At 37.0% G+C, this 12,856-nt stretch overlaps 1 protein-coding gene across 1 annotated transcript; it reads right to left on the minus strand.

Annotated features, from left to right (window-relative positions):
* Positions 1-291: 291 nt before the first annotated feature.
* Positions 292-12,106, minus strand: LOC120356605 (dynein heavy chain 1, axonemal-like). Its single transcript, XM_039445556.1, has 2 exons — positions 11,942-12,106; positions 292-2,262 (listed from the first exon to the last, which is right to left on the minus strand). The coding sequence occupies exons 1-2, from the start codon at positions 12,104-12,106 to the stop codon at positions 292-294; spliced, it is 2,136 nt and encodes a 711-aa protein (XP_039301490.1).
* Positions 12,107-12,856: the final 750 nt, after the last annotated feature.

A 12,856-nucleotide genomic window follows, 5' to 3' on the forward strand; every position in this document is an offset into this window, starting at 1 on the left:
TTCAAAATTAAGATGAAATATTTTGTTAATCCTACATTGTTGAAGGATGATCTGGAAACACAGCAAAGCGGGAAAGAGATAGCGCTATCCGCTTTGTTGAATGATAGACAAGGATAGCAATACCATTGCTAATTAAACACTGCCATTATAACGTGAACCTCACTATACGATCGCTTACTTTCTCAATCCCTCTACCTATATATGCATGCTGTAACTACAATCACAAACGGAATCTAAATATAACGGCAAGGATGATTCAGTGAGCGAACAATATTAGGAGCAGTTTAACAGTTAAACCTTCATCTCGCTTTCGATCCAGTAGTAACGCAGCTGGCTTATCCAGTCGAACTCGTTACAGCTCGTGACACGCAAATCGATTAGCTTTGTCAGCACATCCCGAGCATGCACCTCTATCACAATCAGAGCTGACAGAACCTGTCTTTCGACCCGCTTCAGCGGCCCCTTCACCAGAATTCTCAGCTTGTTCAGGAACTCCTTCATCGCATTCATATATTCGCTTAAACTCCCTCCTAGGATCGCGTTCTCAACCTGAGCTGTCCAGTATGCCTGGCAACAGGCGATCACAACCTGCCCCGGCCAGGACAGAACCCAAACTGATCGATCTATTTTGTTGATCTCTCCCAAAGCTCTTCCCAACATAACCCTGATAGTGTTACGCATGACTTCTTCTACCCTCAACAACCATTGCTCAACGTTGCCCTCGGGCTGCATGTGTGGTATCAAATCAACACTCTCACCTTCGGCTGAAAACATCTTTGTAATCTCCAAATCCACCGGGTTGGGACAGGCTTTCGTCTTCACAACATCCAACTTCAAAAACTCGAGTTTCTGTATGTTTTCAAAACACTTCCTCAAGTGTGGTTGAACAGCGAGCGGGTTTTTAGCTTGCGACAAAATCTCCAACAACTCATCATCGCTAAGAAAATAGAACCTTGGGAAAGCACCACGTTTCATCTCCAAATAATCAGAGAGACCTCTCTCAACAAGGTCCAATATTTTGTTGCAATCCTTCAAAGTCTCGAACAGTCGCTCATCAGAGCAAATCACCAACACATTCTTATTCATGGAGGCGTTCTTCATTACCCTTCTCCAAGACCTATCCATAGTTCTGAATTTCTTACTCTGTTGTGGAAGCTGCTTTGTGATGTCTTCACTGGTGAAAATTGGCTCCAGCCACATCCATCGTTTCTGACAGTTCATCCACTCCTCCAACAGCAATCGGTTGTAGCGTAGTTTCGCCTCCCATTCATCAATCTTGTTCTCGAGAGCTCCTTTGAATGGACTGAAACTCAACTGCTGAACAACGATTGTGTGATCGTCAAGCATCTGTAATGTTTCATCCGCCACCTTCATGATGTATGTATCAGTGTTCTTATATTCGGTGACCTCCAGTGATGTGTCCTTCCATTCATTCTCAATTTTCTCCAATGCCTCCTCGATCACATACTCTTTGGCGGCATTATCAGATATCTCCATCACCTCATCAAAATGCTCCGTTATACCCATCTGCAAACATTTTTGGAAAGTCAGGGCAGTGTTTAAAGAGACTTGGAAACCAGCCGTTTTCGATAGCTCATCCATGTGCCACTGTCTCAACCCAGGATTCTTCAACGCTTTTATCAAAGGTATATGAGGTTTGAACTCTTCTATCTGAGTCTTGATACTCTGTGCAACTTTCAACATGGCAGGAATTTCATTGAACACTCTCAATGCTTTGATGATGTTCTTGTAGTAATCATTGACTACCCTATCAATGGAATCAGCATCAATGTTACCCAACGGATTGTCAACATAGATTTCTTTGCTCTTGAGCCAATCTGACGCGGTCACCCACAGATTCCTGTACGGTTCAAACTCACGAATCAGATCTTTGATAGCATCATAGGGCACCATTGGCATCCCAAACAGTGTTTGTCTCTGATTCAATAATAGACCAAACTCTTGTAAATCTTTGAGTGTTTTCCAGTTCTTGCGCACGTCATTGGCTATCTCATGTACAGCGTCAACATCATTCAGCATTTGAAGGCGGTTTATTTCGACATTTATCGTTTCCAGTTGATCTTCCAGACTGAGCTGGTCCTCCAGCTGCTTGTGTTTGAAAACGTTTGTCTCTTTCTCTAAATAAAGTTGGGTTTCTTCAACTTTTTTCTGAATTCTACGGGGCCAGCCGTGGGCTTCCCATTTTGTCTCAAATTCGTTGTCTTCCAGCGCCCACCAGAATGAGTCCAGCACCTCATATTCCTGAAAAAGACAAATAATCGTAAAAAGTGTAAGCGCACCAAAATCAAATCAAAATGTATTATTTCACACAATATACAACATGATATATAATATCATTATCAATGGGAATGACACCACTATCAGCGGAGGTCCAACTTGCTCGCTGGTGGGAGTATGGAAGATTACCGTTAGAGAGGGTAAGTGACTTTATTTATTCATTGAATTCCACAATCACAAAATCGATTCGATTTAGAGAGAATCGACAGGATGAACTCAACACTGTTCCTCTCCCTAATTTTGATAAAAATAGTCCAAATGAGGTTATGAATCTCATATTACCTTAAGTAGATACAATATAAGATTTCAAGGAAGCTTTTTTGCTCCAAAACCCCCTCCCCCCTCTCCCCCCTCGTCCATCCTGCCTCCCCTTCCCAACGCCTTGAGGGTGGGGGGTGTTCTAAAAATAGATTTCCCCTTCCCCTTGCCCAGTGGTGGTGAGGGGGTTGAAAAGAGAGAGATATATCTTTCTCTCTCTCTCTTTCTAAAAATAGATCTCCCCTTCCCCCTGCCCAGTGGTGGTGAGGGGGTTAAAAAGAGATATCTCTCTCTCTCTCTCCCCTTCCCCCTCACCAGGTGAGGGAAAAAAAATTTCCCTTTTAGGAGGAAAAATTCCCTCAGGGAAAAAATAATTTCCCTTTTAGGAGGAAAAATTCCCTCAGGGAAAAAATAATTTCCCTTTTAGGAGGAAAAATTCCCTCTCTATACTGACAAATTAAAGTGAATCCATATTTCTACATCTAATGCTATACTGACAAATTAAAGTGAATGCTAGATGAGGGAAAAAAATCTCTTTGAGAGGGAAAAATTCTCTACTGTCAAATTAAAGTGAATCCATATTTCTACATCTTATGCTATACTGACAAATTAAAGTGAATCCTTTTTGCTATACTGTACTAGTGAATCCATATTTCTACATCTAATGCTATACTGACAGATTGAAGTGAATTGAGAAATTCTCTCTCCCAGTATAGATGAGGGGGATGAATATGGGAAAATTTCCCTTTGAGGGAAAAATTCTCTACTGACAAATTAAAGTGAATCCTTTTTGCTATACTAGTGAATCCATATTACTCTAATGCTATACTAGTGAATCCTTCACTCTACATCTATGCTGTCTTAGCCAGATGCCACATCTGCTCTCTCCTTCTTTTACTCGCTCCATCTCTTACTGGCACCCTTCTAAATTCCTTTTTTGCTATTCTCTATCATGAAAGGGGAGTGAAGCAGACAAGAAGTAACTAAGTTCCATTTTGATCGAGCGTTCCTATACTGTCAGATTAAAGTGAAACCACATGCTTCTCTCTCCTCAACGATCTTTGCGTTACGAAAGGCTAGAGAAGGAGAATACAGACAAGGAGTAACTAAGTTCCATTTTGATCGAGCATTCCTATACTGTACTAGTGAATCCTTTTTGCTATACTAGCGAATCCTTCTCTCTACATCTAATGATATACTAGTGAATCTCTACAATAATCTAAGTTCTATAATGGCTCATATTATGCTTGCTTTCCAACTGACAGTCAAAAGTTCAATCCCAACCATAGGCATAAAACCCCAATTGGCTTGCGGGTCAGAGACAACTCGTTGAAACTTGTGCAGTCAAATCTTTCATGTTGTCAGTGGCACGTGCACTCGTGAGCGTGTCCCTCGTCTAGACATGTGCGCTCTGCAAGGTTCCCCTCTAAGTCTGATAGCTCCTGCAGCGAAAACCATCACATCCCGTTACATGAAAAAATGTCTAGACTGAAATTTGAAGCGACATGTGTTTAACCGTTAAAGCTCATATACTTCAATTTCACTCTCATAATATGTCATCCTTTCGCATAATTTCAGAGACCAAAGCCTTTATACTCGCCATCTTCATCTTGAAGCAGCATGTGTTTAACCGTTAAAGCTCATTATACTTCAAATTTCACTCTCCCATAATATGTCATCCTTTTACAAGATTTATGGAAAAACTGATATAGTCAAAAATGTCTAGACTGAAATTTGAAGCAGCACATGTTTAAATTCATTATACTTCACTCTCTCTCATAATATGTCATCCTTTTACAAGATTTATGCAATCAATCATAGTCAAAAATGTCTAGACTGAAATTTGAAGCAGCACATGTTTAAATACTTCACTCTCTCTCATAATATGTCATCCTTTTACAAGATTTATGCAATCAATCATAGTCAAAAATGTCTAGACTGAAATTTGAAGCAGCATGTGTTAAAGTTCACTCTCTCTCACGCAAGTGTTTACAAGATTTTATGTTTTCAGTGACAATACAAAGTCTTTATATTGGGCTAGGTCCATTTTTTCTGTAATAATTTGCACTATCTGATTTTCTGTAAGGTTGTGTTCTTTAGCCTCTATCCAGTTCATATGAAAACTAACCCGGGCATATGAGGATACAATGTCCAGGGCCACTCTGTGTATGAATAAATTTAGATAATCTATGAATGGAGCTGAACATTGCAGTCTCATGACAGTGCCCTCTTCCGAATTTTCAATTGCCTCAGCTATTTCATCACGGACGCTTTTCACAGCTACTCCCATCTCGTTTTTCTTAATAAAATCTCCTATATCATTTTTAGTTGCCTACTTTTCTGAAATTTGATTAATCAGAATAGCAATAGCATCTTTTGTAATGAATTGTTCAATACCCTCCATAATATTAGCTTTTATTGCACTCGCCATTTCAGATAATCGTTTTTCAAACTCTTCCTTTGTTAATGAAGAACTAGTCAATTTCTGCAAAGCAGATTCTAAATATTGCTTATCAATTGACGATGGATGTGTTTCATTTACTTTAGTAAAAATTTCTGTACTAAGCTGTTTTAATTTAGTATTGAGATAGTTTCTGTCCAACACCTCCAAATTCTTAATTTTATCTGATATGGCTTTCAATTTCTCATCTAAATAAGCTTTATCAACTTTATCATTGTTAATACTGAGCAACTGAGATGAAAAGCTGTCTGTTAAAGTTTTCACTTCTCCTAGAGCAGATTCTAAAGTTAGAGTTCTCTCTGCAATAGCTTTATCGATATTAGCATTGAAATTTTGTAATGAACTTAGAATATGTTCTCTTTCAATTATGCTCATTCCAATACTCTTTGTATTTTCCGAAACGAGTTTGGTTATTTGCGAATCTAAATAAAATTTCACAGCTTCACTGATTCCTTGTTGATTTATCGATTCGATTATTTTCTGTGTTATCGAGTCAATATCACACGTAAGATTAGCAACAGCAGCCCCAGCACTAGGCGTATCAATTTGACCGAATCAATGTAGAGTCATTGTAACACTAAAAAATTAGTTTTGCTTCTTTTAGCTCTTCAATTATAGACGCGATCTCAATATCATGTCCAGTGTTGCCAGAAGCTTTTGAGGAATAGAATAAATTTAATCTTTCCACTAATTCGTCAAAATTATCAAAGTATTGATAAATTCTATCATGAGAATTATTTTTTGCAAATTTCAATAAACCCCACCCCTTCTTTTTACTAATTTTTTTACTGGGAAATAACTTTTGAATCATTTGCGATTTAATTCCCTGATTTCGTTTAACATAGCCTCTTCTATCCAAATGTATGCCTGTAAGTGTTAAGATTTTTTATACTTATCCAGATCTCTCTGATTATAAAGATTCGAGTTTGGTCTCGCACTGAATAATAACTCAAGTAGACCATGTGTTAAACGAAATCTTTCATTATTAATATCTATATAACCGTTATCGAATATTACTTGCTGATTTCCAATATAATACACGTCATCTTTAGAATTGTATGAAATTCCATAACTGATTGAATTATTCAATTTTTCCGCATGAAACGTTTTTAGATATTGTGACAGCACATCATTGTTTCTGCTAGAACCAAGTAAACTGTTTTCAAATTTAGTCGAGCTTGAAAAATTGTCTGTTGAACTCTCATAACTCTGCTCATCCTCCTCATTATCATCAATTTCCATACTCTCCTCTTTTACTTCTTCCTTTTTTGGTTTTACACCAGAGTGAAAACTAGATTTGGTTTTTCCCAATTCAATTATAGGTTCTATCAATGGTGATAGAGTTTTCCTATTGTATTCCTCCGATCGTCTTTCAAAATTGACTAAGCTTTTATGCATGTCTCTGATTACTTTTCTCAATTTCTTAATCTTTTCGATTAAACCAACATTCTTTCTATTCAGTTTTTTGCTGCTTTATGACAACATGACTGCACAAAGAATTAATCTATACTGAACGGTAAGAAACGTATCGAGCGAATCTCGGTACTTGTCGCTATTAATTCCACACTCGCTCATAATAGTTACAAAATTATGAGGTTTACGATTCCAAACTTTATGACAAAGTTTAACGAAATCTTTATAAGAAATATCTCCTCCAACATGATCTCTGTGAATTAATTTTAGACTCAATAAATCTATCTTGAAGATTATAATCATATTTGCATTGTCTCTAGTAAAATGTTTCTGTGTAGCTCCATAACTCTGAATTAAATATGCAGTGTCAATATTACGATGTCGTCCCATAGTAAAATATTCTCTTATTTGAGATACATGATTAAGTTGGAAGTCGTCCAATATTACTAAAGAATATTGTGATATTTTGTTCGGGTGAGGAATAGATTCCAAAATTGCTGTTTATATGGAATTCAACATCTTTCATTTTTGAAAAGACTTTTCTCAAAAACAAGTACTTATCTTGATACTCACTCTTCGTGTGCAAGTATATAGTTTTAAATCTCAAGCCATTCTTTGAAAAAATTAAATTAAATAGCAAATTGGTCTTGCCACAGCCTGGAGAGCCTATTATAAGGATCCTTGCATTATGAGGTAACAACTCACTATTTTTACACCATGTTGGCATTTCTTTCTCTCTTATATCATTGTCGAAATTTACTATCGGAATCATGTTAGTCACGTGTACAGCATGTGATCTGATAAGGAACTGATAAGTTATCAGGGAGGAGGGTGACCCACCACATCCGGGTTGACAGGCGCTCTCTCGCTCTCCCACTGATGGAAGTTTCTCACTTCAACATATCGTTCCCTCTCTTTCCCGCACCCTCTTCACGAGAATGCATCTGTTGCTTGACCCTTAGCCTTAGCAAATTACGAAAATGAAACTTCAGATTGAAATGAAAAGCATTTTTGATGAGGAGCTATTATATTTACAGCAAATCTTTGACATATTTACACTGAATGGAATGTATTTACAATGAGATATACAATAGATTATTTTTCATCTAATAGTTGATCTTTACTAATATAACTAGGCGTTGAAAATCCAATCCATTTCACTAGCAATCCTTCTTTATCACGTTTTAATATTTTTTCAATCAAATACACTTGTCTCTCCGATTCGTTTAATTGTGTTTTTTTAATTTCTTCTGCATAAAACCTACCACTAATTACTTCTCCGTTTAGATCTCGCAAGCTATACGTTACAGGTTGAGAAGGAAATATAGAATGAATTACAAAATACTCTGCACTCCAGTTTATGTTATAAGATTTATCGAAAAGAACCCTTTTCTTTGAGATTCGTACAACATCTCCTAGCTTAAATTTCGGTTTTGAATTTTTCAATTTATATCGTCTATTGAATGCAGAATTCAATGACATTAAAACATGATTAAGATCTTTTTTCCTCACATCTTTAGGTTTCATTCTAATGGATGAATGCGTTGTTGCATTATAATCACGAACCAAACTGTCTAGATTGCTTATCCAGTTTTTGGTTCCATGTTCAGTTAAATATCTATAAATTTTTGCTTTAATTGTTCTATTAAACCTTTCAACTATGGAGGCTTTCTTATCACTAAAAACATGGTAATGTTTAATACTATATCTATCTAATAACGCTTTAACTTTTGAATTAAGAATTCTGTTCCCTGATCTGTTTGGAACAGCTTAACTCCCTTATTTTTAGAAATAATTGGTTCGAGAGCATTAAATACAGATTGGCTTGCCTTGTCTTTTAATGGTACACAATATGCAAATTTTGAAAAACAATTAATAACAGCTAAGATATACCTATAACCCTTATTAAAACGCGATAAACTTGTCATCTCAATGAGGTCGGCTTGAAGCAGGTCTTTTTCACTTTTCAGTTCATATTTGCGAGTGGCATAGTTCACATGCTGCACGCTATGAAGCTCTAAAGCTAGCTTAGATCTAATAATATTCATGATATTTACAACAGCCAAATCAGTGGTGTTGGATGATTGTCACGGGACATACTGAGCAATCAGTTAGAGTGTTGTGGGCACTCTATAATGTCCAAAAGGGAGAGTGTCAACACCATTCTCAGCAATGTACCTCTTATCATCATAAGGACTCAAACAGATTTTTGCACATTCAACCTGATACATGGTGTGATTATAGGACCTCATCATATTAAATTTTTCAATGTGTTCACTACGTTCAAACAATGATTTCTTATATAAATTAAAATTAAGTTTTCTACATTCCACTCCGGTCTGTACACCCTTTGCTATACATTTATTTACAGGTTCTTCATTCTCGTTACATACTAAATAAGAGTAAAGTTTCGATCTTAAGCCTACAAATCTATGGACAGGTTTTGAGGCAGTCTCATCCTTGAACTTTCCTACAACTTTATTTCTCTCCATGGAAAAGCAAGGGTGGCAAGGTGGAAAGTTAGAAGTATCGAAAAGGCTCAAATTTTCTTTAATCAACTGATACACATCTTCGACTTTTAGGTTTGGAAGAAAACTGTCTGTATCAGTCATACAGAGTTCTATACAATCCCACAGTATAATTTTTTGTAATTTGCAATAGAAAAAATCGTACATATGGAATTTACTCAACTCCAGTACGGAAAAGCCGGAATAGACAGGCTTGTTCATTTTAAGTTCCAACTTGCGAGAGAAAACTGCGATAACGTTCGGACTAATTATTTGCCAGCGTTTACATAGTGGATTTGAAATGTACTTATCTAACCATTTTTCATCCGTGATAATTTTAACATTGATTTGCTTACGACTAGATAATAATCGTCTTGCCAAATATCAGATTACAACAGGCCTCAAAGAAGGATATTTCAAATTTATCTTTCGCGTTCTGTCTATTCCGGATATTGAAGTCGATGTAGCTTTTCAGCCAGGGAGATTGGGAAAAGCTAATGACACGATGCACTTTCAATAATTTCAAACCGAGCTGAAGGTAGAGCTTTAAATTGACATAGTGAACAATGTACTTTTCACGGTCGAAAAGTGTGTTCATGAGCTTTTTGGTTCCAGTTTGACTGTTCTCATTTGTTTGGTAGTTCGACAGCAATTCGCGCGGCGGCGTTTGGTGGAGAGGTGTGAGTGGGAAGCTGGCGTGCTTATCATGTAACTCTTGAGGGTACTTGAGATCACATTCCATTATATATCCGATTTCTGAATTGCTGTCCAAATTCGCGAAATCAAGCTTGGAAATTTCTTCCTCTGAGAGGAATTTGAAATTTCCAACAGGTAAGCTTCGGCTCATAGCTTCCAAGTATAAACTGTTTGCATCAATATAAAGGAGATAATTAGACGGTTTTGAGGGATCGTATGTTTTGGGTAGATGTTTGTTATTCGCTTCACAATAACATTTACCGATGAATGACACCCCACCCCTCATCCCTGCTTCAAACATAAGATGCATGTCAGGATGAGTAATCAATTCTAGTTCGACTTTAGTGTGTTTCAGCATGCAATTCCAGGTGAAGTGCGCGAGAGAAAGAAAATGGGTCACATCAAGGCCGTATGAGCTAAAAAGCGTAGACCTCATGGATTCAAAAACTACCGCTAATAGCATTACGTCCAAACATAAATAAAAATCGTGATATTCACCCAGATTTTTCAGCTTGAATGTTGGGAACACTCTTTGCGCATGCTCATATTCTTCGCGAGACAGAGGTGTATCAGTTAAATCATTATGAAAATATTCGATGGGAGGAAGCAATGTTTCCGCGAATTTTTCAGGACAGCTCATGTACGAGTAAGGATATACTCCTTTTTTAAACAAGAGCTGTCTGTGTTCGCGAGGTGGATCATGAAACACCAAAAATAATCGCTTGAACTTCTTTTCCATGTCTGTACTTTCTACCAAATTACGCACCAATACTTCCAAGGATTCAGACATAAACTTGTAGGAATCTAAAAATTTAATTTTGCCTACTGAAAGTGTCAAAAATCTCTCTGACGTATTTGCGATGCAGGAAATTTCTTTTTTACATTTACCAAGCGATTTCAGAATAAAATGCGAATCAAAACCGGAGAAATTATGAAAATAACACGAAATGTACTCCAGAGTACGAGCTGTTAAATTACAAGGAACATGTGCCGCACACACGTAATTACCGGTTTCATGCGCCTGGTGACGACATTTAATATCGCTGTCTAAAAACGCTTCAGCACAAAGCCCGCAGTTTACCAAATTTTGAAATTCGCGCTCTTGACTTTCGGATAAAGCTTGCATCGGAATTTCTCGTTTCATATCCTCATACAAAATGTCGCCGAGATCTGTAATTTCCTGAAGAAATTTCTCCATGATTTTTTCGTCTAAACTACTCGATCTATGGAGTACAGGTCCGTAGGCGATTTCCCCGTTAACATCTATAACAACGAAACAATAGCCGCAGGGAATATGACGCGCCGTTTTCTTTGTGTAACTACGAGTAATTTCATCAGAATCGGAATCATCATCATTATTATCGATATTAACAACATAAGTTTCTAAATCCGCATAAATGGTGTACTTTTTCTTCAATGTCGCACCTAGTTTCTTGAATTTAATTGTCTCTCCGCGTTTAGGATATGAAACGCGCTGAGATTCAAACTTGGAACAAAGTTCCACATGTTTCAACAAATTTGCTTTACCATCACAATTTTTAGATTTGACTGATGTAAATCTATGGAAACAAAAATTGCAAATGTGTACTTGACCGTGGCATTTTGAAAGGTGGAAGAGAAGACGTGATAGCCCGTTTTTCCCGTTCGTGGTATTTACTAAACAGAAATTAGTTTTTCCTGCATCGCCTTTTAGCATTAAAAGATCAATTTGGTGCTTACGAGTGCGGAAAATGCTTGTACGGAAGGGGAAATACTTATTGTTGTCATACGCAATGACGTGAATTGCAATATCCTGATTGAGTATTTCAAATTTCTTAATATCGCGTGTCGTCACCAGAAAATTTACACCTCGCATATTAAGTGTGTGAGCAAACTTGCTCAAATACTTTACAGTCAGGTGTGAGTCCTTTGGCTTCTGATGGAAATACGCGAGCACCGACCATAAAAAGCATTTTTCGTCAGAGAGATTTTTGACATTTATAATACATTTTTTGTTTTTCAAAAACTGGGGTGTTTGAATGAAACTGGATGTGTATATAGGATTAAATTTAATCACGTTCACTCCAGTGATTCAATTTTCTTTAGCACCCATCCACTCCCATGTCTTACAAATTTTCGAAAGATGAGAGGATTTTTTTCACAGCCAAGAAAAAATGCTCATTAAAATCTTCATAGTTCTCAAGCACGTTAGCGCTATGTTGGAGTAACTATGTAGATTTATTAGAGATGAGACAGTCTCACCAACCTGCTTGTCATCCATCACCACTAATTTATACAGCAAAACATTTAATACTATAAACCACTTTACATTCCCATCATGGCATGCCGCATGTTCCCTAATTATGTCGAAAACTCGACGTTTCGACCTCTCAAGCACGTTGGTGATGTCAATATCCTCAGCCTCGTCATCGAGGGTGATGCGATGGCGGACTGCTGTGGAATTCACGCCACGTAGTCTGCGTTCCCTCGGCATGATTCTGAAAAACAAAAGAATAACGATCAGGATGAGATAGAGTACAACAGCATGTTTAGTTGTGAATTGTCAATGGTAGAAGAAGGGTGTGTGTGAAAATGATATCTCAAGATCACATAATGTTGTATGAAGATTAAGATTATTATCTTTTGATAAAAGATGGTCGAAATCTTCTCCGCATTTGTCGCGGAAAACATGGCGAAAGAGGGATTTATATTCTCATCTGCACCAGACATTGTGCGATGTGTATTTTGTTCAATTTGTTTGGGAAAATGGGAAGAAAGTGACATACCAGCAATAGAACATGCAAGGTACAGTCCGAACTGTAGAAGGAAAGATAATATAACAATTGAAGAGGAGAATTTCGATAATAATATTCTACGAGAATATGAAGAAAGATATTTAACTTTTAATTGTGTAGAAGATTCATCCGTTCAAGGAGAGTATTTTGAAAAGCATCATCATCTACATTGTGACTTTTGTAAATCATTATGCAATAAAGCAGAGTATTTTGCGAGAAATGGTTATTTCTTACATAAAAATCCATTCTATCTGCAATGTGTCTATTGCAAATATATTATCGAAAATCCATTTGGAAAAGTAATACATTTACTGTTTTGTTTATATGAAGAGTGTGAGAAAGAAGAGCGGGGCTTGGATGTTCCGGATATACTGTATCGTAAAGATGAGGTAAAATTGCATGCATGAAGTATATTGTAGAAGGTTTTTTATCCTCCGAGGACAAAAACT

This window comes from Nilaparvata lugens, unplaced genomic scaffold (assembly GCF_014356525.2).
Source record: "Nilaparvata lugens isolate BPH unplaced genomic scaffold, ASM1435652v1 scaffold7231, whole genome shotgun sequence".
NCBI lineage: Eukaryota > Metazoa > Arthropoda > Insecta > Hemiptera > Delphacidae > Nilaparvata > Nilaparvata lugens.